This window comes from Callospermophilus lateralis, chromosome 2 (genome assembly GCF_048772815.1).
Source record: "Callospermophilus lateralis isolate mCalLat2 chromosome 2, mCalLat2.hap1, whole genome shotgun sequence".
Taxonomy (NCBI): domain Eukaryota; kingdom Metazoa; phylum Chordata; class Mammalia; order Rodentia; family Sciuridae; genus Callospermophilus; species Callospermophilus lateralis.
In genome coordinates this window covers 103,136,071-103,162,410 of record NC_135306.1, presented here as the reverse complement: position 1 = coordinate 103,162,410, position 26,340 = coordinate 103,136,071, and the positions used below count along the sequence as shown (strand labels likewise).

The window sequence follows — 26,340 nt, the reverse complement described above, 5'->3', positions numbered from 1 at the left end:
TATTGAAGGGCATTTGGGTTGATGCCATATGTTAGCTATTATAGTGCAGGAATAAGTGGGGACGAAAGTATCTTTTTGGTATTATGATGTAATCTCCTTTGGATATATACCCAGTAGCAGAATTGCTAGATTATATGATAGTTCTGTTTTTAGTTTTTTGAGGACATTATGATTTCCATAATGTCTGCACTAATTTACATTCCTGCCAACACTATGTACCTTTTGTGTTTTGTTTGTTTGTCTTTCTGATGATAATCACTCTGAGGTGAGATAATATCTCATTCTGGTTTTGATTTGCATTTTCCTGATGATTAGTGACATTGGACTTTTTTTTTTTAAGCTTCTTGGTCATCTGTATGTCTTCTTTTGAGAAGTGTCTATTTGGTTCTTTAGTCCAATAGAGTTATTTATGGACTTTTGTGTGTGTGTGTGTGTGCTTATTTTGTGTGTGTGTGTTCTGCTTTTTTAGTTCCTTATATATTGTGGATGTCAATTAATTAGGCTACCAAGTAATTCTAAAGCTGCTATATGTGTAACCACATTTTGAATACAAAATTTAGGCCAGTGTCTATAGTAATTATTTAACAGGTGTATGGCTATTTAAATAGAGACAAAGAAACTGATCTTAATGAAAGTACATGAACTTTGGAAAAGGCAGAAGAGCATTTCCAACAAGTGAAAGCGAAATAGACTGAGATAGACAACACAGGGAGAGGATCTCAGCTTAAGTGCCAGGTGACCTCAGCAAATGCTCCTACACAGGCCTTGGCATCCAGGATCAAAAATAAATAAAAACCTGCTGCTTATATCAAAACTAACATGAAGAAAAACATTAAAAACATGACTTTGAATTTACAAAGAAGATGCAAAAGATTGGTCTTAGTATGAAGGCAGTATGTACATTTTGAGCATAACAATTCTGATTATAATTTATGTGCTCACAAGTAGGGAGTAGAATTTCAAAAATTGTAAAAAGTAATACACATGAACTTAAGAGTGTTTAATACACACGAACTAGAGTGTTTATCTATAGTCAGAAGAAGGGGCAAGGGATGGAGGTCTGTGCCGTTAGCAGTATAGTCAATCGTATGTGTATGTGTTTGTTAGTAGAAGTAGCAGAGAATCGAGCAAAATATCTGAGACACCAAGAGCATGAAAATATTCAACAAAGAAGGAATGTGCAATGTTTTATTTTTAAGAAAGGATTAGTGCTTAATATAAAAAGAAAGAGGAAGGGAAAGGGGAAAGTAAAAAGGGAAGGAAGAGAATTTCATTTTAAGGAAAAGTTATGAAGCTTCAACAAAATGGATTTCATCTTAATGTGTTCTTAGTGTGAATTTAATTTTCATTTCTAACACAAAGGAGTACAACCCTAAGAATCAAAAATCTAAAGGGAAACAACAGACATGTTTATAGTTTATATATTTATATAGAAGGGCTTTTCAAACAGGATTCAGAACAAAGCTGGACAGAAATATGGGCCTGAAATCTGAGCCCAAAATGAGTTCACATTTTTTCTCCCACTGAATTTCACACACACTGCAGCGGAATCAGCAAATTATACTACCACCATGAAAGGAAAGGCCAAGATGATGCAAATGTGCCAGAAAGAAAAAATAAGGCAGAAGCAGCAATAAATCTCAGTCACAGAACCACGCTGCCCCCTGGGGGAGGGGAGGAGCAAAGACAATGTACTTTGCTTCCAGGTTGGAGAAAGGTGACTTTTAAAAGATCCATGCACATGAAACAGGGGTTGTTGAGGAAAGAGTAACAGGCATGGAAGGAAAGCTCAGTTAGCCTGATCCCTTCCTCCACTGCAGAGTGGACTTGCTCAAAGCAAAAGATGGTCCAGTATTAGCCTCCTCCATTAGCCGATGCTCCACCTTTGGGGGAAAACAGGACAAAAGAAGACAAGGATCTCCCTTTGCTCCCAAAGCAAGGTAGAAGTTTAGTCATTCTATGAGACCTCAGAGAACATGAGCAAAGTCAAGAAAAAAATCTTTCCCTTGCCTTCTTCAACAGTAGTCACAGTAGAAGCAGCAAAATTTTTTTATTAACAATGCATTTTTCTAGTTTTATTTTTAATTGACACATAATATCTGTGAATATTCATGGGGCACAGGGTGACAGTCTAATATTACATACACAACATATAACGATCAGATCAGGGCAATTGGCACATCATCACTCCAAATTTCTTTGAATTGGAAACATTTAAAATTCTCTTTTCTAGATATTTGAAAATACAAAATTGATTATAATTCTTGTAAACCACAGTTATCCTGCCATGCGGTAGGACATTAAAAGTTATTCCCTTCTGGACCACAATCTGCCAGAGTAACCAGACACCCAAACTGTAGCAGGTCCTACCTGATTGGCCTGAACACAGTATAATCACCTCTACTCCATTTGCCATTCTGTCTGCCTAGTAGTGTTCAGAAAGCTCTGTCCCATCTTGATTTATAAAGGAGAAGGAATGGGAACTGTGGACAAGTACCTACAAACTTTACTAAGTCAACATTATGACATGTCAAGTAAATGACCTGGTACCTTTTCAATCCCTTTGGGTGATGAAAAGAACTTGAGGGTAAACAGGTATCACTACGTCAGCCCCAAACATTCATTTTCTAAGATTTCTAATTCTATATGTTCCCTGAAAGGCAAAGCTTGGTATATTGCCCTTTTACATTCCTGTTCCCAAATCTACTTATATCAACTCGTAACAAAATTAAGATTGTAGATAAAAATGTTGCTATGCCTTTAACCTGTGTTAATATGAGATTCAACATAGATTGAAAAAAGATTTTCCAATGTAAATTGTGCATATGGAGAAATCAACAACATGAGGATAAGAAGGGTATATATGTCAATATTCATATTTTTAACGAACTACAATTACAAAACATCCAAATATTCAATAATCGTTAAACAAGCTTTCATGTTGTAAAATCATTTTACATTTAGTTTAGTTATACATTAATTTTTAAAACTCAAATCTAGAATTAAAACAATTTTAGATATAAATGTTATTACAAGTGGTTTTAATTAAAAGATTAAATCAGCTATATTTGTTAGTTACATTTGTTAGTATTTGTCAATACTATAGACCTAAAAATGAGCCATTGATATCACAGCACAATAGCCAGGCTGCCTCTCATTCATTCTCCACTAGGCTGTGCCATTGACCCCAATATCATTCTCAAACTGCAGACAATGTGCTATGTCTGTGACTCATTTTCATCTTGTTGTTAATTATGTAGGGTTTATTAACATAGATGTAACATATATCATTCTATGCCCTAATGAAAGCATTCTGCATAATTACTAAAATATATGCTTTAGAGAAAAATTCAAGCCAAACAGTGTAAAGGTTTTTGAAAACCAGGCACTGTGACGAATATAAATGAAAAAACTTAAAATCAGCATACTACAGTTACGTGCCCACATCAATATTTACAGCAGCTCAATTCACAATAGCTAAACTATGGAATCAACCAAGGTGCCCTTCAATAGATGAATGGATAAAGAAAATGTGGTACATTTATTCAATGAAATGTTACTCAGCTTTAAAGAAGAATTAAATTATGGCATTTGCTGGTAAATGGATGGAGTTTGAGAACATCATGCTAAACAAAATAAGCCAATTCCAAAAATCCAAAGGCCTAATGTTTTATTTGATATGCAGATGCTAATTCACAACAAAGTGTGGGGGGCACTAGGGAAGAATAGAGCTACTTTAGGTAGAGGAGAGTGAAGGGAGAGGAGGGGATATGGGGATAGGAAGGACAGTAGGATGAAACAAACATTATTACCTTATAGACATGTATGACTTCATGACTGATGTAATTCTACAACATGGACAATCAGGAAAATGAGAAATTATACCCCACTTATGTATGATTTATATCAAAGTGCATAAATGCATTCTACTGTCATGCATAACTAACTAAAACAAATAAAAAAATGTTAAAGTAGTCACTGTTCATTAAGACAGTTCATGAGGATAACATTTCAAACCATTATAAGAGTGACAAAAATATTGGGAAACATATAAATACTTAGCTCTCTGCTCTAAGGGCAATAATTTTAATAAGATTGAATAAGTTCTTAACTGCATCATTATTTTCTAAGGCTATTCTAATAAATCAAAGTTTTAGAACTTTTCAAAATTCATGATATCTTCATATAAACATAAAAACTGCAGGGATAACGTATCATTATTCCCTGAAAATAATACAATTCCTATGAGACCTCTGTCCTGAACTCGTTCAAGATAATGACAGAAAGTAGACAACATATCTTCTGCATAACACACAGGAAGAAAATTTTGTAAAGCACAATTTTCTAATTTTTTGTGGTTCTTGAAATTGAACTCAGGGTCTTGCACATGATGGGCAAATACTCTACCACTGAGCTACATGCCCCGTTCCAATTTTCTAATAAATTTGTTATGAATAACTCTTTAGTTTAAATTATGGCATTTTTTCTAACAGGATTGGACTACTATGGAATAGTAATCTGCCTCATTAGAGAGGCTTGACCTGAACTCAGCCTCACCACTCCAGGAAAATGTTCACTATTTTAACAGATCAAGAGGGCAGTTTCCTTGTAGCTCACCCTATTTAAAATAAGACTTATCTCAGGTTCATAACATTTTTCTAGTTAGCTGTTGAAGTCTTATAGATCATTTCTCTGCTATAGAAATCTTGCCCCATACATTATCACCATTGAAGCCCTAATATCAGTCTCACACCAAAACAACTTCCGGGAGCCCTCACTGTTCCTTCACAGTCCTCCTTTCTTTCCTTCCCATTTTTCCCCCCACAGGAATCACATTGGGACAAGTACTGGGCTCTGTGTCTTCAGCTTTATGCCCTTAAGCAAGTAACTTAATCATTTCTTCCTCTGGAAATGGTTTAATAGGATTTGTAAAGAATGGAGTATGATATGGTCACCAAATCAAAGTATTCTTCTGAGAGAAAAAGAAGTCAAAATTACACATTGAGAAGGACAAATCCCAATAGGGCAAAATTCATCCCATATATTTTTATTTGTGTTTTTTTAAAGGAAAATAGAAATTTCATTGCAAAGGACAGAAACAAAAAAATCTTGACATTACACATGATACTGTAATCTAAGCCAGGAGAGAATCATTGTGCAATTTAAAAAAAAAAAAAAAGACACAATCCACAGAAACAAGGAAAATAGGTGAGAATTTCATTTCTATTTATGAATAAATACAGTCGAGCTGTGCATTCTCATTAGGGGTAGGTTTGGTTCATCCAGCCTCACACAACCATAAGAATAGATCCTTAGTCAAGTAAAGCACATAGATCCATCATAGTTGTACAGATAAAATTCCAAAATAGGAAACATCACCAAAAGAATGCTGAGAAAAGCTGAGCATGGTAGTGCATGCCTCCCAGCAGCTCAGGAATCTGAAGCAGTAGGATCTCAAGTTCAAAGCCAGTCTCAGCAACAATGAGGCTCCAAGCCTTAAAGTTCTTAACTGCATCATTATTTTCTAAGGCTATTCTAATAAACCAAAGTTTTAGAACTTTTCAAAATCCATGATGTCTTCATATAAACATAAAAACTTCAGGGATAATGAACCATTATCCCCTGAAAATAATATAATTTCTAAAGACCTCTGTCCTGAACTTGTTCAAGATAATGACAGAAAGTGAGACAGTGAGACCCTGTCTCTAAATAAAATACAAAATAGAGCTGGGGATGTGGCTCAGTGGTTGAGTACCCCAGTATCAAAAAAAAAAAAAATGCTGAGAAAGTGGCAAATTTTTTCAACATTGATCTTGTTCATGATTTTTGTCATCTCTTCTGTTTCCATATAGTTACAGATAATAAAACTCTTGAAACCGAAAAGAGTTTGTTTCAGAAAAAAAATATATGAACTTGTCAGAAAACACACAAATCCTGGCTCTAACTATGTGGAAGAAAAAAAAGATATTTTTAAAAAATAAGAAGAAAAGAAAAAATATACAAGAGAAAAATAGGAGGCAATATTACCTTTAGGTTGGAAAAGATATCCGACCTGTATCTCAACCTAGTAAGGGAAATACGGACCTCATGAGACTCAGAATGAGTTTCAGTTCCAAGACTAGGCCCACACAATAGTACATGATGAGAAAATGAAAAATACTAAAGTAGAAGTCTTTTCCATACCATAGAAAGTAAGATGAAGAGAAGAAACGAAATAGAATTTGAGCTGGAGGACCAGGAAGGGGAGAAAAGACACATAAATGGGGACAGATACTAACGCAGCCCCCCTATTCACTCAGTTTAATTCTGTTCAGAGTTCTCTTCAGAGCAAGCTTGACATCTTTGTTCCTGAGGCTATAAATGAGGGGATTCAGCATGGGCACCACAAGAGTGTTAAACACTGAAAACACCAGGAAAAATAGACGCTGGCCAAAAGACCCTGAAGAGGATGGTTTAACATGAGTGAGCAGCCCAGATCCATAGAATAAGCCAACAGTTACTATGTGAGAACCACAGGTGCTCATAGCTTTGGACCAACCCTTAGCTGAAGACATATGAATGATATTGTAAAGAATCAAAGCATAGGAGATGAAGATAACAAGGCTAGACACAATAACAACAGTTGCCACGACAACAGAACTCACAAGTTCATTGGCATAGGTGTTGCTGCAGGAAAGCTGAAGAAGGGGGAAAATCTCACACATATAATGATTAATGAGGTTAGAATCACAAAAGCTGAGCCTGATCATGCACCCTGTGTGCACCATGGCACCAGCAAACCCCATCAAGTAAGAACCCAACATCAGCAGAGAACAGACCCTGGGGGACATGACCACCCTGTACAGCAGAGGCTGACAGATGGCCACATAGCGATCATAGGCCATGGCTGTCAGCACATAGCACTCTGAGTTCACAAAAAAGCAGTAGAAAAATAACTGAGTCATGCATCCTGTAAAGGAGATGATGTTCCTCTCTGAAACAAAGCTCATCAGCATTTTAGGAGTAAAGACAGATGAATAACAGAAGTCAATGAAGGATAGATTGAAGAGGAAAAAGTACATGGGGGTGTGAAGGTGTGAATTCAAGCAAATTAGATGAATTAAGCTTAAGTTTCCCACCACAGTGACAGCATAGTTCACCAAGAACAGGAAGAACAGGGGCAGCTGCAGCTCAGGTTGGTCAGTTAGTCCCATAAGGATGAACTCTGTAATGGAGGAGTCATTTTCCATAGCCATTGGCTTCAAGGATGAGACCTGTAGAAGAATAGAAGTTGATGCTAAAAATGAACCCTTACTATTTGACCCCAGAAGGAGATCTAGAATTGCTGGTTTCCAAGCTCAAGTTTTTCTGAAGACACACAGCAAAGCCTCCAAAACACAAGATTTTTCTATGCTGATCCTGGAAAAATCCCCATTTACTTTTTTGTCTATGTCCAGGAATAATGCTAACCGACCTCCTAGTGCCTCTGAAGAGCATTTCTTTCTTTCCCTTCACTCGGTCTTCACTCTGGCTGAATAGCAATAAATAATTGGTATTCTTCAAACCCATGCTGTATATAGCTTTGTGCTTGAAGGAAAACTTTTACAAAAAGATGGTTCAGTGCTCACCTAGTTTCCCTGGAGGCCTCACTAATGCTGAACGTCAAGGGCCTTCCTACCCACTGTCCTAAGAGAACAAATTTCTCATGATGAGAGAGACAATAGCAATCAGCTTAGATCTATCTCCCACATGCTAGCAGAGCAACTCTCAAAAATATACTGAGATTTCTATTTTAAAATATCTCCAGAAGTTTCTCTTCATTTGCAAATGGAAAACAAAAACTTCACATGAGCGCCTCCAAAACATAACCTCACTCACATGGAAATCTATCTCATGTCCCCTAGAAAGTTAATTAGAAGCACAGAGAATTATGTTCTCCTTTACAATTTCTTCTCAAGTTGGATGAGCACCTTGAGGTTAGAAATTAATAAGCATTGGGCCTTTTGAGATTCAAAGGGAATACTCAATTTGTAATTTCCCACTAGGAATTCCTGATCCCCAGGGCAAAGTAGGGTGTGGTCTCCATGGCCATTCCCTCATCATCCAATGCAGAGCTCTATAGGAGGACTGTCCAGGGTATAGTCAATTGCCAGTTCCAGCATATTCCTTCAGGCTAAAGGATTGCATTAATAAATTTTAGACCATAGATTTAAAACTCTACATACTTTGGAGTTCATACTAATGAAGAATGTTGTAGCAGAAAGTCTCAAAGAATAGGGGTAATTTCTTAAATCAGTCTGAAGTTAAATACAGACTTTGAATGTCCTAACAAAGAGACTCTCAACAAATGATAGAACTTTTTTAACTCTTGTTTATTCAAATGCAACTATAAATACCTATGTTTGTCCATGTAATGAGGTCCATAAAATGCTATCTTATTGGGTTGTTGGAATAACATGATTCTGGCAAACCATTAGCTTCTTGCCTGGCATATAAAAAGACCTGATAGTACCACTTACATATTCCTCTGTTCCACACATATGTTCACATACACTAGGGTTTCTTAAATTTAGCACTACTGATATTTGAAGGAGGTAGGTTTAGCTGTAGGGCTGTTGAATGCACCATATCCTTGGCATTTATCAGATGACAGTGCTAGCCCTTCCCTGTGTACATATGCAAATAAAATACTAGTGTGATCATCAAATTTTTCTATAGATACTGTGAAATGTCGCTGGGGTAGTCTAGAAGTTCTGAAAACAATACTCCAGTGGCACTTTTGCATGCAGAGTAATTTGAACTAAAGGACATTTGAAGTGTTCAGAATGAAGTTTATTTCTGACCATGTCTCACTTCTTTTCCTACTTTCATTAATCCCCCAAGGCAGGTCACAGAAAATAACAGTTACTTTCCTCAAGGCAGGTGGAGAAATTAGAACCCCTCTCCCCAAATTAAGCCATGAAGTCTAGAAATGTAATTCCAATCTTTTCTCACCTTTCTTTGTAGGAGCTGGACACGAAGTAATTCTCTGATCTTCCTGGTGTGAGGGAAGACCATAAGACCCTCATTCCACAAATTTCCACCTCCATCTTCAGGAGGAGGGAATGCCACATGGAGACTAAGAACTAGAACACACAATCTTCCCGGGATTCTCCTTTTATTCAAGTATATTAGATCTAATCTTTTTTGCGAATCACATTTCTACATGGCTGTCCATTCTTCATCAAACCTAACCATAAATACAGCAAATCCAAGTCAAATCTCCTCAAGACAAGAAGACATGGGGAGCTGGTAGTACAAGGACATAAATGGTTTCATATTAACCAGGCAGGGAACAGTCTTATTGTGGGACTGTGTCTCTCTCCCAACATTTGTATTGCTTGCTTCTGCTTGGTTTTAATCTCATATGGGCTCTCCAGTGCAGTGAAAAGAGATCCAACAGAATTGCTATCAATTGTACCATCAAGGAGAAAATAAAAAGATTTTTTTAAATAATTTTCTTCAAAGATTACGGTAAAATGACTATTATTAACATATACTTGTCCTCAAGGTTTGGCATGTGCTAATCAGACAGGATTATATTATGTACAGCGTGAAAACAGTCTATCACAATCATATAATGTGTGTTGCCTGTACAGAAATGGTCCATTCAAAAAATAAAACAGTAACAACAAATAACATGCTATGTATTTCCAACACAGGTTATTTAAAAGAAAAATGGTTATGTGGATATTGCAAAGAAGAAACAGCAAAAAGTTAAAATACATGAAAAAATGCAGAGATTTATAAACTAGAGAAAATTTTTATTTTTGTTGGGGTTCGACAAATGACCCCATGATCTCTGAATGATTTCATTAAGTACGTCGCTGATTGTTTGACAAGCATCTCTTGTCTCATGATGTGGGACCTTTGTCCTGTTCTTTGACCTGAGTGGTCCCGTGTAAGAGGGAAACTGTCAGTTTATGGATTAATACCTCAAGACCCCTTTTGAGACGATATTAAGCAATGGAAGTTTTTTGAAAAATCATCTCTTAGGCCAGAAAACTAAAAAACATTAATAAAAGCAAAGACATCCAGTCTGCATAATACAGTGTGAACTACTAAGCACAGTCTCTTTAGTTCTATCTTCTTTATCCAACCAACAAGCCCAGCTTTGTAAAAAGCAGTCCTGTCAGATCTGCCTAAAGAGGGTCTAACAGCTGGTGTCCTGCTTATGTAAATCATGGTTAATCCCCATGTGGGTAGACTGTTTAACCCATATGTCCTAACATCTTTAGAGTGTAAAAACTTGGAACATAGTATACAAGAATTAATGTCATCCTTCCAGTTATGAACATCCATACATAATTAAATGTACTTTGTAAACAAGATAAATTATTATATTACATTTATATGTGATATATTATATATTTTATTATATTAATAAGCAGTTTGTGCCAAAATAAAAATAAAAACCTTCTAAAATTGACAATCTTATACCTATCCTATATCAACATCTCTAAACCTTAAATTTATCCTGAAATGGAGGTTGAATAAAGCAGATTTGCCTTTAACCTTGTTCACACTACATAAAATGGCTACAAACCATATATAAGGTTGATAATACTTTCATAACTTTGTGACTTAACAAAATTTAGTTATTAAGATAACAATCATGATTTACAGCATTATATCCAGACTATCAGATTTTGTAAGTTTTATAGGTTTTGTATCAATAACACATAACACTTCATTGTAAAACTGGTAGTTCATGTAACCAGAATTGAAAACCAAAATAGTCTTTTTAACAAATAAAAGCTTGAATAAACCTGATTTCTTCTAGGACTTAATTTTGTTTTAAGCAATAAAAAAGAAAGAAAGAAAGAAAGAAAGAAAAGAAAAATCAGCAGAAAACATAGGAACTCGTCTTTATAAAACATGAAATCTTTATTATTTAAGTCCATTTTGCTAAGAACTCATCAATCATTGCCCATTGGATTTCATTTATTAATGCATTTTTAAAGTTGTTTTAGTTCCTATAGAATTTAAGCATTGCTAGACTTTTAACATCAGGCATGGCACAAGATCCACGGCAAGGCTTTGAGGGACATTTTTAAAAGGCAATGAAGCAGATTGAGAACTGTGTAGAAATACCTAAAAACCTTTCATTAATAAGCCAATATTCACATGTCATTAACCTGTGTTAATACGGCGTTCAATATCAGTAGAATGAAGATTTTGCATTTGAAATTGCCAATATGAAAAAACAATAGGAGAAGAAAGTAGTACATGGCAATATAAATATGTTTAATCGACTACACATACAAAACATCTAAATATTTAATAATTATCAAATAAACATACATGTTCTAAAATTAGTCTATGTTAAATTTACATATTATATTAATTCATAAAACTTACCTTGAATTTAAGTAATTTAGTTATAGATATTGCTAAATTTGGGGTGGGGGGTGTTTTTGGTTTTGTTTTTGTTTTGTTATGGGAGGGTACCAGGGATTGAATTCATGGGCACTCAACCACTGTGACACATCCTCAGCCCTATTTTGTATATATATTTTTTTTAATTTAGAGATGGTCTCAGTTGCTTAGGGTCTCGCTTTTGCTGAAGCTGGTTTTGAACTTGCAATCCTCTTGCCTCAGCCTCCCGAGATGCTGGGATTAAAGGCATATGCCACCACAGCTGGCTAAATTTGGTTTTTATTGAAAAAATAAATCAACTGCATTTGCCAGGTCAATACTATAGATTTAACCTAAAAATTTGAGCCATTGACATCACAGTACAGAGCCAGGTTACCTCTGATTGGTTCTCCACCGGGCTGCACCACTGACTCCAATATCATTCTCAGACCACAGATAATGTGCTATGTCTGAGACTCACTTTTCACCTTTTTGTTAATTATGCAGTGTTTTATAAATGGGGATGTAATACAGCTCATTCTGTGTCCCAGTGAAAGCATTCTATGTCTTTATTAAAATACATATTTTTTAGAGTGAAATTCAAAAAAGTGGTAAGCTCTTTTTTAAACCAGGCACTGTGCTAAATATAGATGAAAGAATGAAACTATACACTGGTCATTGAGCCACTTCTAGAGGAATAGCATTTCAAAACATTATAATAGTGACAAAAATATTGCAGTAAAGATTGAATTAAAGTATTTAGTTGGCATCATTATCTTCTAAAGTTATTCTTATGAACCAATATTGTAGAACCATAGAAAAATAACAAATATAATAATCTCAGGGATAATGAACTGCTGTCTCCTGACAAGGATTCATCCACTATGGAAAATAAATAATTTCTCTATAACACACACAACAAGAAAATTAATAAGAGCACAATTTTCTATTCTTTTTACTATACATAACTTTTTCATTTACTCTAAACAATAGCATAATGTCTGATAGGATTATGTTGCTATGGAAACAATGACATGTCTCACCAGAGATCCTTGGCGTGAACTCAGCCTCATATCTTTGGAAAAATATTCACTCTTAGAAAAATGTTGACATTAAAGGTTTCCTTGTAGGTTGTCCAGTTTACACCACTATAAACCAGAATATTGCAGGTGCATGGCATGTTTCCCATTAGCCATCAAAGCCTCATAGATCATCCCTGCTATGGGAATCTACTCAGGACATTATCTCATAAAAACCCAATTTTCAGGCTCAAGCTGAAACAACTTTCCAGAAGTTCTCTCTGTTACTTAATCTTCCTTCCCTCCCTTCCTTCCTTCCTTCCTTCCTTCCTTCCTTCCTTCCTTCCTTCCTTCCTTCCTTCCTTCCTTCCTTTGTCTTTCTAGGATGCCCAAAAGCCCCCCCCCACCAAAAATGGTTAAATGCACAAGAGAATCTGGATCATTAGGTGTACAGCCATAAGCAAATCACAGAATCATTTCCTGATACAGGGAACAGGAAAACAACATATACATTTAAAAGTTATTTGAAAAGAATGCAGCAGATAATACGGGCCACAGACTTCTAACAGACTAGAATAAATCAAATTGAAAAAAATAAATTGCAGTTGGGTAATATTTATCCCATACATTTTTTTGTGTGTGTGTTTTTAAAGATAAAAGTACACTTTCCTTTGTAAAAAGGAATTATGCAGCTGGGAAGACAAAGGACATTGACTTTACACATGACCACAAGGTATAAGTCAGGAATATCACTGTGGAAATTTAAAGCAAAGCCAAAGACACAATCCACAAATACATGGACAAATAGGTGACAATTTCAGTTCTATTTATTAAAGTCTAGCAGTCAACCAATGCTGTGTCACTATGGGTGAGTTTTGACAAAGGTGGGCAGAGTGGTGGGTCTCATTCATCCTCACATACCCATAGGAATAGAAATATAATCTAATAAAGCACACAGTATCATCACAGACATAAGAATAAATTCCCAGAAGAGGAACATCACTAAAGTGATGTTGAAGAAATCTGAAAAATGTACATTGGCTTTGTCCACAATTTTTGCCTTGACCTCTGTTTTCATGCAGTTATAGGTAATAAAACACCAAAAACTGGAAAAATTTTGTACAATTGTCTCCGAAGAGGGAGAAATAAATGAACTTGTCAGAAAAAAACACAACTCCTTGGGCTTCCCTTGGATAGAGAAGATATACAAGAATGAAAACAGGAGGTCATGTTATCTTTTGATAGGAAAAATATCAGCCCAGTGGCTCATTTTATACAGGAAATAAAGATCAGGTTGAAGCCTCCTTGGAAGGGACTCGCAAAGCCACCAAGCCCACATGGTTATGTCGTATGGTGAGAGAGGGAAAGGTGTTACATCAGAAATCCTACCCAGTCTTTAAAGAAAGATGAACAGAAGAAAGAAGAGAAGGGAAGTAAGTAGAAGGAGCAAGAAGCAACAAAATTCAACAAAGGGAATAGAAACTAAGGCATCCCCACTGGTTCTGCTCAGTTTGTGACTCTCTTCAGGGTTCTCTTCAGAGCAACTTTGACATCCTTGTTCCTGAGGCTGTAAATGAGAGGGTTCAGCGCTGGTACCACAAAAGTGTAAATAAGTGAGAAATATTTCCCCTGGTCCACAGACCCAGAAGATGATGGCTTGACATGAGTGAGCAGCCCAGATCCATAGAACAGGCCAACAGCTACTATGTGAGACCCACAGGTGCTCATGGCTTTGGACCAACCCTTCGCTGAAGACATATGAAGGATATTGTAAAGAATCAAAGCATAGGAGATGAAGATAATGAGGCTAGATACAATGATAACTGTCCCCACGACAACAGATTTTGCAAGTTCATTGGCATATGTGCTGCTGCAGGAGAGCTGCAGCAGTGGGACAATGTCACACATATAATGGTTAATGAGGTTGCAGTCACAAAAGCTGAGCCTGATCATGCACCCTGTGTGCACCATGGCACCAGCAAACCCCATCAAGTAAGAACCCAACATCAGCAGAGAACAGAACCTGGGGGACATGACCACCCTGTACAGCAGAGGCTGACAGATGGCCACATAGCGATCATAGGCCATGGCTGTCAGCACATAGCACTCAGAGTTCACAAAAAAGCAGTAGAAAAATAACTGAGTCATGCATCCTGCAAAGGAGATGGTGTTCCTCTCTGAAACAAAGCTCATCAGTATTTTGGGGGTGAAGACAAATGAATAACAGAAGTCAATGAAGGATAGATTGAAGAGGAAAAAGTACATGGGGGTGTGAAGGTGTGAATTCAGGAAAATTAAATTCATTAAACTCATGTTTCCCACCACAGTGACAGCATAATTCACCAAGAACAGGAAGAACAGGGGCAGCTGCAGCTCAGGTTGGTCAGTTAGTCCCATAAGGATGAACTCTGTTACAGAGGAGTCGTTTTCCATAGCTTCTGACTTCAGGTGTGGGACCTGTAGGAAAAAAAGAATAGAAAGAGATGTTAGCAATGAACCCTTACTGTTTAATACCAGAAGGAGAGGAGGAGCTGCTGGTTTCCAAGCTTAGAGTTGTCTGAAGACACACAGTAAGGCCTCCAAAGACCAAAACCTCCTATTATGATCCTTTAGAAATCCCCATTTACTCCATTCTCCATCTACTTTCTGTCAAGGAAAAATGTTAACTGACCTCCCAGTGTCTCTGGCCAGCATTTCCTCCCACTGTTCACTTCAATTCAGTAAGACTAAAAAGAAAACTAGGGTGTGGACTTTTCCAGATCCATGAATTATGTAGCTTTGGTTTGAAGGGAATATTTCAACACAAAGATGGTTCAGTGCTTACCTAGTTCCCCTGGAGGTTTCACTGAGGCTGGACCTCAAGGGCCTTCCTCTTCACTATCCTGAGGGGACAAAGTGTCTCATAATGAGAGCAGTTAATAGCAATCAGCTTAGATCAGTCTCTCACATGCTAGCTGAGAAACTCTAAGAATATGCCAGGATTTATATTTGAAAATGTTTCCATAAGGTTCTTTTCACTCGCAAGAAGCAAAACAATAACTTCACATGAGCCTCCAAAACATAACCTCTCTCACATGGGAATCTATCTCATGACCCATAGTTCTAGAAAGTTAATTAGAAGTACAGAGAATTATGCTCTCCTTTATGATTTCCTCCCAAGTTGGATGAAACCCTGGAGGATAGATTTACGGAGCCTGTGTGTAGACCCTACATAATAGGCCTAACATTAGATCTTTGAAACTCAAAAGGTGTACTCAATTTGTAATTTCCCACCAGGAATTCTTGATGCCATGGGTAGAGTAGAGGGTAGCCCCCATGGCCATTCTCCTTGTATTCAATACAGAGCTCCACAGGAAAAATTCTCTGCTGGTTTTAAAAAGAGCGAACTCTCAAATCAGACTGTCTGAATTTAAATCCACAGGGTTTCTCCACTTCCAAATTTTGAGATGTTAGGCTAGTTATATAACTTCTTTATCCTTGGTATCCTAATCTGTAAAATGAGAATAGAAGCTGCTATGAGGTTTGAATGATTTCTTCCATATAAAGTATTAGAATACTTCCTGTTATAGTTTGGATGTATGGTGTCCCCCGAAAGCTCCCATGTGAAACAATGCAAGAAGGTTTGGAGGAGAAATGATTGGGTTATAGCCTAAGCCTAATCAGAGAGTTAATCCCTGATGGGATTAATTAAATTGGTAGGGCGTGGCTGGAGGAGGTGGGAATTGAGGTGTGGCTTCTGGGTATATATTTGTATCTGGCAAGTGGAGTCTCTCTACCTTCTGATCACTGTGATGTGAGCTGCTTCCCTCTGTCATTCTCTCCCACCATGATATTCAGCCTCACCTTCAGCCCTGAGGAATGGAGCCTGACTTCTATGAACTAAGACTTCTGAAGTCTTGAGCCCTCAAATAAACTTTTCCTCCTCTACAGTTGTTCTGGTCAGTTCCTTTAGTCACAGCAGTGGAAAAGATGACTAAAACACCACCTGAAAAAATAGCCTCTGACATGTTCTGCCCTCCAGTGGAGAACCTCACTCATATTGACTGTATCTTAGATAGCAGGCACCTGTCCCCTACCTGCCTTGTTATACCAATACCAAGACCCTCAAATAACTCTCAGACCCACATTGCCATTCCAATTAAGCCTTTATTGCTGGCCAGCAGCAGACACTCTGCTCTCGAACAAAATAGAGTGGTTCACCCACCTTCAGTTGACCTCAAAAAACCACAAAAGGGACATTTGGGGGCTTAGCCAATGAAAGCAAGCAAGTACAGAAGCTGAATTGGGCAGTTAATGAGACAATGCAATGGGTACATTGGTATTTCCCACAGGATTTTCCAGGTTGGCATAGCAGCAAGCAAGCAGAAGAGAAGTGGGTCAAAATGACCTTAGTTGAGTACTAGTTAGAGAATGGTTACTAATGTCTAGACAATTAATCTCTCACAATTAATCTTGGGTACATTGCCCAAGAAAAATGGAAATCAAAGAGAACAGTTTTACATTGTATAAGTATTGCTATTTTGTGTTGCCAAGTATGTTATGCTAGGTAACTGTGAATGGGTACAGAGGTGGGGCTTTCCCACGGGAGAAATATTTCTTACATGTTATGGAATCTCAGGGTAAAATGGAGTCTGTTTGGTCATTGCCCATATAGCCTGGCCAATAACACCTTTCCAGACATATCTTAGTATTGAAGATTTCAAAATCATTTGTCCATAATGCATTCACATGGTTAAAAAGTCAAAAATTGGGGGATAGTAGAGGATAGGAAAGGTAGCAGAATACAACAGTTACTAGTATGGCATTATGTAAAAATGTGGATGTGTAACCGATGTGATTCTGCAATCTGTATTTGGGGTAAAAATGGGAGTTCATAACTCACTTGAAGCTAATGTATGAAATATGGTATGTCAAGAGCTTTGTAAGGTTTTGAACAACCAATAAAAAAATAAAATAAAATAAAATAAAATTGAATAGGCTATTGAAAAAAAAAGTCAAAAATTTTTAAAAAGATATGAAGGTGAAAGTTTCCCTTCTACCCTTGTCCCTTATCATCTCTTTCCCCCCTGGAGACAACAAATGTGATCAATTACAATCAGTACATTTTACTCATTTGTAATAAAATCATTGTGCATTATCCTACAAAATTTATTCAAATAGTAACATATATGCACTGTTTGTCAATTACTTTTTCCAAATTTATTTATTTATAATTGATATCTAGAATTGCATGTATTTATTATGTACAACATAATGTTTTGAAGTGTATATACATTATGAACTCCTTTAACCTAGCTAATTAACAGATTCATTACCTCAAATGCTGTCATTTTGTGCTAAGAAAAATTAACATCCATTCTTATTGCATTTTTCAAGAGTAGAATTAACTGTAGTTGCTTAACTATAGTTACCATGCTGTACAATAGATTACTTGAATTTATTTCTCCTAACTGTAACTATGTAGCCTTTAACCAAAATCTCTTCTACCTCTAACCCCCAACTCTGATATATACCATTTCTTGGGAAACAACTGGAGAATGAGTAAGATTTAGGATCTGGGAAAGAATAAACACAGAAGAGTAATGAAGAAGAGTACCAGATGATATCTGTGCAACTAGTCTATAGGCCAACCAGCACAGACTGAAACATAGTATAAAAAAGTTTTTACCACTCACCAATACATTTTAGAAATAGTTTAATATTCACATATGAAGATGTATTCATCGTTTATATACCCTCATAGCATGTTTTATACAAACATACACTTGATTAGTCCTTCTTTGATTAATTTCTAAGTTAATCCCAATCCTTTGCTATTATCAAAGAAAGTTGTAATGAATAACTCAGTACATAAATCTTCAGGAATATGTATAAATTCTTAGTGTGCAATTATGAAGTCTAAGGGTATATATATTCCTAAACTTGGTAAGCATTGTTAAACTTCTCTACTAGTACCTATTTCTTTGACCCACATGAATTTGTCTCTATACTTTTATGAGCCTGGTGATGTGCCTCTGAATATTACATTTTTACTTTGCCAACCAGCTTAGTATTTGATTCCATCAATATGCAATGCATCTGCCAGAAATTTTTAAAGTATCTAAAAATATGTGAAAACAAATTGAATATATGAAATAAGTTAGAAGAATATTATTTGAATCCTTGACATCAATTTAATCATATGCAATGAAAAATAGCAAGCACACGGCTTCCAAATGTCATATTTGGTATTATGTAAATAACCAAAGTTAAAAATCTTTTTTCTCCTTATGCATGTGAAACACAATTATATGGGTATGTATTTGGGGGGAATAATTCTCCATTCAATGTCATGTTGGTGGGATGCAGTGTCCAACTTTCAGCCATGGAAACCACTGGGAAAGAAGACCCATATTCCCTAGCAGCCAGAAAACAGGCTCTCTTACTCCATTTTGTGTTGTTATAACAATTAATTGAAGCTAACAACTTCATAATAAAAAGTTTATGGTTTTGAAGGCTGAAAGTCTTGAGATTCACTGGCCCCCTCTTTTTTGCCTCTGGTGAGGGTCTCCTTGGCTGCATCACAGCACTATGAGAAAGCTGACAAGGAAGTAGTTGCATGCAAAAAAGCTAAGCCTGTGCAGAAACCTTGCTTTATAACAATCTGCTCTCATGAAATACTCACTCCAAAACACAAGCACTAATCCCTACCAAAGATGGTGCCCAACATGAGCTAATTACCTTCCACTATGTCCCACCTCCTAAGGTTCCACCACTTCCCACCATTGCCACACTGGGAACCAAGCTTCCAACACACAAACCTTTGGGGGGACACACTCACATCATTGCACAAGTACTTTGACTTAAGTTCAGTCCGTTGCATGCTCCCATCTGAGAATTATATCTGCAACAATGCCAACATGTGGAACCACTGGAAACCATTTGCATGGCGGCAGTGGAATCCAGGGGTGGTGTCAGCTATATGGAGAAGAGGTGCAGCATTGTGGCTGAAATATCTCCTGATCTTGATCTGTGAAGTTGCCTTCATCCTGTTAATTCTCCTTAAAAAAGTTAACCCCACACAAAGTCTGTGCATCCCAGTGTTCTTTCTGCCAAATTTAGAGTCACTTCCTGTCATGTCAATGTAAACTTTAACATAGTACTTTTCTTCATTATAAGCTATAAAAAATGTTATCTTCTGCTGATAACATAAATAAATGTTGCAAATAAAATTGTAGGGTGCAGGAAAATGGGTGGGACTACAGACCATCATGTTGAGCAAATTAAACTCAAAAAGTCAGGGGTCATGTGTTCTCTCTCATATGTGGCCAGAGAGACAAACATTTTTAAGAGGGGCTTCATGTAGGTAGAAAGGAAACTAGTAAAATTGAGAAAAGGGATCAGGGATAGGAAGGAGGGTAGATACCGGGGAATGAAATTGATCAAATTATGTTATGTACATGCATGAATGTAGCATAATGAACACTGCTATTATGTATAATTATAGTGTACCAATTTTTAAAATTATAGGCTGCTTAACTCACAATTCATAATTGAAGGTAATAGTTCTCATAAACTTCTCTGTACCCTATTTTACAAAGGGAAAACTCCAGTTTCCTCTGATGGCAAGAATGTCATTATTAGCATCCCCAATAATGAGTCCTCTTTCATCTAACACCACCTCATCTGCTGCAACATTGGATTTTCACCTCTAAAAACTATGAGATATAGGTTGAATACAAGCTTTTCATACATTAAAAGTCAAAGGTAATATAAAATCAAAATGACCTTGTTTACCTGGATTGTCTAATTTAGGCTACATTCAAATCATACTCTCAAAATGTTTGGTAACAATAACATGACACTTTGGTGCCCAACTAAATTCAACATCATGTTAATTTTATTAACTGTGGACTTTGTATTCCATGACATTTGTTCATGGAGGAAATTAATAAACAATACAATATATGTCATATAATGTTCACAAATTCTCAGCTCAACACTCGCCTCTCCTGTGGGTTTCCAAGATTGGGAATCTGCTACGACATATCAAAAACACCCCTGACATCTTGATATGATGATAAGTAATTTAAATATGGCTTTTGTCCTAGAAGAGCTTCAAATCTGGTAGAATCTACACAGCAATTTTATACTCACTGGAAGGATAATTACATTGATACCTAAGCACGTACGATTGGTTTAAGAGGTTGGGAACATCAAAAAAGAAAGTAATGTTTAAACAGAAAGCAGAAGGAAGCAAGTTAACTGAACAAAAGGAGAGATGTGTGCTGTCACATGAGCAGTGTGGTAGCAAGGCAGAGTGTATTCTAGAAGAAATGGAATGAGAAAAGGGTTAAAGGTAATAGAGCACAATGCATCCCCAAAAGAGCACAAGTACATAGTAGGATATTACACAGAAATCACAAATCAAAATGGAAAAATACTAATATCAGTTGGTACTGGGTGATGTCTAAGTTGTAGCCCAGTATTCAGGGTGAGAATCTAACCAGTCTGAGTCAGCATTGGATAGTAATCAGTTTCCAAAGTATTAACAGAAGGAGGTAATAGCAGCAAGTCAAAGAGAATGCATGTTCCCAGAGATTTAGCATTTGCCCATTAATATCCAGTTTAGAAATGCAAGCTAATGTCCCCAAGCAGTGGGCATTGGATCCGTATTTCCCATTGTTAAATTACATTAAATTTAGACCTGAGGAGTCCCCTGTACTTCAATCCTTTAGAAATGAACCACAACCTGACTTAAAACAAATAGCTGAATCTTAGTTGACCAAAGCATTGGAACTCCAGTCAACCTCAGGCAGCCAGTGATTCAAAAACAACAAAGCGCCCAGCTGTAAGCAATTAAGCTGTCTCTGGACATCACTTCCCTTTTCTGTTCACAAGTGTTGTCTGATCATGTTGCAGTCCCAGAGTTCTTTGAACCTGCTTTGGTTCTGAATGCTGTCTGATTCTAGGATAAAAGCCAAGTAAAGTCTTTAAACTAAGTTCATTGCGATTTTGTCTTTTGACACCATCTTGGTTATTTTCAGCTCAGAGATGAATATGGATGAACCAGCCAAACACAAACGTTAGAACTTGAAACTGTGTATAACTGGGGAAGAATATAGACTCCTTCTTTTCCAAAGTAAACAGCCTGAGAAATTTTTGCTGTTATTTAGAAACAGAACACTAAGTGAATTCACTGCTCTGCTGTTTCTTGGACTGATGTTTTTCCTAAATTGCCTGAGGAAATAGTGGTAATATTCATTGAATCACTCATTCAGTCATTCAACACATCATAGCTGATGCTAAATCTGGGGTGTAATACCAAACAAAGCAGAGTTCCCTGTATTCATAGAACTCACACTACAGTAAGAAGTTGTAATTATGGTTTGGTAGAGAAGCATCCTATGATACATGTTAGGGTCCATAAACAAGTCAAGATGGTGCCTGGCACTTTGCCAGAGGGAGTGGTTTGTGAAGTAACGCCAGCGAACCATTAAGATGATAGATTCCTTAATGACTGACTGCTGTATCTAGATTATGTCAATTAAGTTAAGCTGTGTGTAATCATTAAGATGATGATTCCTTATTGGTTGACTGCTGTACCTAGCTTATGTTAATTAAGATAAGCTGTGTGTATTCAGTTATGTATATATACCCCTCCTGCCCTACAATAAACGGCTCCCACTGCATCAATCTTCACAAATTGCTCATCACCCCCCCCTTAGTTTGCTGCAGCCAGACTGCGGCAGACACATATCACCTAACATATAAACTTAATATCTATTACATTATCATATGTATTATGCATCTTAACTTGGTATGAAGAACTTTTTACTCTATGATTCACTTGTACTTTTATTGTTGTTGTTGTCATTTAGGTTACATTTACAATTTTATCATAAAACTCACTAAAGATCATACTTTCCAGAGCTAGTAAAACCATTTAACATGGGTCTAGACGAAGCCCAGATGAGATTAATAATGTCTGATGGAGTGGTGATGTGATGGGCTTCCACCTTTATTTGTTGTGACTGATACTCCGTAAGAATTGGGAAGATGCCAGGTGTGGTGGCACAGGCCTGTGATTCCAGTGACTAGGGAGGCTGAGGCACAATTCAAAGCCAGCCTTGGAAAATCAGGGAGAGCCTGTCTTTATACAAAATGAAAAGGGCTGAGGTTGTAGCTCAGTGGTAGAACTCCAGAGGGTTCAATCCCCAGTACAGCAAAAGAATAAAAATAAGTGGGAAGATGCATGCATAATTCAGTGCTATATCCTCGGGTCCAAATGCAGGGCCCAGTATATCTCTGATGCTCATTTGAATACTTCTTAGACAACTGAACAGAAAAGATGGGGGATAAAAGTGATCAGAATCCAGAAAGCAGCCAATGGATGTGGGAGGTGGGAAATGAGGGGCCTAGAGGTGGAATGCTATGTCACGAGCTTGTTGCAGAGCCTTGGAGAATGTGACTATATTCCCACAGAATGTCCTCTGAGCCCTGGAGAGAGGGGGTAGTAGACCAAGCTGACAGAAACTCAGGGTAAGGAGCATGGCTGTCCCTTCCACAGCAATATACATCCTATGATTTAGGGGAGGGAGGTAGGGTCAGTGCGTGCCAGGGAGCCTAGCCCTGTTATCAGATTACTGCTTCCTGAACACAGCCACATCCTGCAGAAGACACAGAAATCCTTAAGGGCATTTTAAAGGAGTTGAAATCCTGCAACAGTTAGTGAAAATGCAACCAGATGGACATTATCTATTTTAATGAATTAGTGTGTGACTTTAAAAAAACTTTAGAGATCTTCTAGAACAACCACCTGTTCCATGGTCAAATGCTTTTTAAGACATTCTGACAGCCATTCAGCTATTGTCTAGAACAATTTTAGCCATGGTTTCTTCAAGGAAGAGGCATCTCAAGCTCCACAGATTATAGAATCACAGATCTGACAAAGATACTTTTCCCTAAAAGAATGCATGACACTCTTCTTGCTGTCAAAAACTTGACTTTGGAAGCAGAGAAATATTCTAATAACAGTGTTGTTAGAAGACCAGTTCATAGAGCATTTTGAAAACATCTGTATTTGTTTTACAAAAAGTTGTATAAACTGTAAATACATGCTGATAAAATTTTTAATGTAGATAGATGATAGATAAATAGATGGTAGAAAGAAAAAGAGAGAGAGAGAGAGGAAGGAAGGAAGGAAGGAAGGAAGGAAGGAAGGAAGGAAGGAAGGAAGGAAGGAAGGAAAGAAACCTGGGCAATTCAAAAGTGGAGACAAATGACAAAAGAATCTTTAACACTATGCTAGGCAGTTCACTGAAGTAGCCACCAGGTTGCGCTGATGATCCAGTAACATCATTTAAAAAAAAAAAAAAAGAATTTTGCTCAAGATTCATATTTGCATCTTTCTCAGACCCCTGAAATATATAACCATGAATTTTACATAATTCCTTATATAAAAATTTCAACTCCTTTCTTATTAAAAAACATAAACTTTTTTTAAAAGGTGTTCTTTACAGCAAAATTTAAACAGTTTGAATATGTTCAATTTGGAAAACTTATTGGGCACTTTCTATATCACGTAATAAAAAAGAAAGAACGGATAAAACATGATGATTCCAATACAAGTAATATACCAAATGTAAGTAAGCCCAAAATAAAAAGTCACTAAAATGATAGCTCCATTTATTGTTTGTTTGTTTGTTTACTGCTCTATCTCAACATCTGGAACAAACCAAGAAAACAATAAATATTTGCTGAATGAATGATTTGAAAAAATCATATTTGTTAATAGATGTTTATAATTTTATGGGTCTCTGTTCTTTAATTATAGTTATTCACACATTTATTGCACAAATTAATGGGGTTTGCTGACATATTTCCATGCCTGTGCACATCCTGCATTGATTCTGTTCATTCTCCTTTCCTCTACCCTTGACTGCCCTCCCTTCCAGCATCTTTCCCAGTCCCTACAAGTCCCTTTTAATTTCTTTCTCCTCCCCCTCCTCACCCTTCGCCATCTCTACTGACTACTATTCTCTTCCTGACTTCTGAAAAGTTGAAAAATCATTTCTCTTTTATGCTTTTATTCCTGCATTATAATAATGCATGATATTGGGATTCATTGTGACTTACGTATTCATAATATAATTTGTTCTAATTACTTCACCAGGACTTCCCCTTTCCCTCCCTTCCTCCCCAATCACCTTTCTCTATTCTATTGGTTTTTCTCCTATTCATTTTTAAATTGGTGTATTATAATTATACATAAAAGTAAGATTCGTGGTGACAGACATACATGCACATAGCATAATTTGCTCAATTTTGTTCTGCAGCTCCTCCCCTCCCCTCCCCTTCTCCCCCTACCTCCATTCCCTTCCTCTACTCTTGCTGGTCACCCTTCTATTTTCATGAAATCCCGTTTTTGAAATTCCATTTTTCTCTCTAGCTTCTACATATTAGAGAAAACAGGTGACTTAACTTTGAATCTGGCTTATTTTACTTAGATGATACTCTCTAGTTCCATTCATTTACCAGCAAATGACATAATTTCATTCTTCCTTATGACAAAAACTCCATTGTGGGTATGTATAACCACATTATCTTTATCCATTCACCTCTTGACAAACACCTGGTTGATTCCATACCTTATCTATTGTAAAATGTGCTCTTATAAACATTGGAGTATATGTATCACAGTAATATATGCTGATTTCCATTCTTTTGGAAAAATACCAAGGAGTGGATTAGCTGGCTCATATGGAGTTCCTAGTCTTTTAAGGAACCTCCCTACTAATTTGTAGTCACACTGACAAAGTAAAAAGTATTATTTTATCATCATACCCTCAATAGTATTTATAATTATTTATAGTCTTGATGATTATTGGGATAAAATAGTGTAGTTTGGGTTTGCATTACCCTGATTGCTAAAAATGTTGAACGTTTTTCATATATTTTGATCGCTGCATTTTTTTAGTAGAATGTCAATTTAGTCCATTGCCCATTTATTGATTGACACATTCCCCAACCTTGTGAGGCCTATTGTTGAAAACAAACTATGATTCACTATTTCTTTGTAGCCAACTTTTGCAGCTGTGGGTACAAATTCCTTAAAGCTATATGCATGTATCCACTTTAACATTGAAATCAGTGCCTATTTTAGGTTACAGAAAGGTATTCAGAACACTGTTTTTGTAAGTGCTCTCTCAATCTTTTCTCTGGATTGTTACTCTCTGCTTTCCTAGTCTCTGTTTCATATTCCTATTTCTTTGCTTTCCTTCCTGTAATAAGATGTGTGTTAGTGAAAAATAAAGCATTAAACAACAAAAAATTAAAGACACCGCAGCTGAAGCCATAAATAGATGGGCTTTAAGTGGGATCTGCCACATTCTGGTGACCTTCAGCAGATCCTTCAACTCTGAATCTCGGTTTGCTCCTCTGTAGAGGATAAGAGCCAGCAGAGCCATGTTATTTCTGACTTCTAAGAAGCAAATGACAAGTGGGAGTTGCATATAAAAGTATTCAATCTATTCCACACAATTTCAGGAATAAAATGTCTTCTTCCCTTTATTCACACTAGAAAACTATATTTGCTGCCCCAAAACAAAGAAACTTCACCCTATGGATAGCCCTTTGGTCTTTAACTAAAAACAGTATGTTTAATATGCTGTGGGTTTTGTTCTAACAATTATGGAGCCCAAAATATTTGTCCAACTCTTGGAAACAGCTAGAATATAAAAGAAGCTTCAAATACACACAAACAAGACAGTTAAAATAATGTTACCTGTCACATGATATAGTACAATTACATTAGTAACATAACATTGAAGAATTCTATAAATTTTGTACAAGGATTGAGGTTAGTCTTATAGAAATCAGATTCTTAGAAATAAAAGCAGAAAAGAGCCAACAGTGTTTTTACTTTTAACTTAGAGAAAAAGAGAAACTTTGATTATTTCTATCA

The 26,340-nt window shown here is 36.6% G+C and overlaps 2 protein-coding genes across 2 annotated transcripts; both read right to left on the bottom strand.

The window, feature by feature from the left end:
- Positions 1–6,287: 6,287 nt before the first annotated feature.
- Positions 6,288–7,259, bottom strand: LOC143391057 (olfactory receptor 8C8-like). Its single transcript, XM_076843617.1, has one exon. It carries the CDS (start codon positions 7,233–7,235, stop codon positions 6,288–6,290), a length of 948 nt encoding a protein of 315 aa, XP_076699732.1. The 5' UTR covers positions 7,236–7,259.
- A 6,642-nt stretch (positions 7,260–13,901) lies between these two features.
- On the bottom strand, positions 13,902–14,852 carry LOC143391056 (olfactory receptor 8C8-like). The gene has a single exon (XM_076843615.2). It carries the CDS (start codon positions 14,826–14,828, stop codon positions 13,902–13,904), a length of 927 nt encoding a protein of 308 aa, XP_076699730.2. The 5' UTR covers positions 14,829–14,852.
- Positions 14,853–26,340: the final 11,488 nt, after the last annotated feature.

Bases quoted from the DNA above. Each gene is read 5' to 3' on its own strand.
- LOC143391057 (XM_076843617.1), bottom strand. From the start codon at position 7,235: ATGGCTATGGAAAATGACTCCTCCATTACAGAGTTCATCCTTATGGGA.
- LOC143391056 (XM_076843615.2), bottom strand. From the start codon at position 14,828: ATGGAAAACGACTCCTCTGTAACAGAGTTCATCCTTATGGGACTAACT.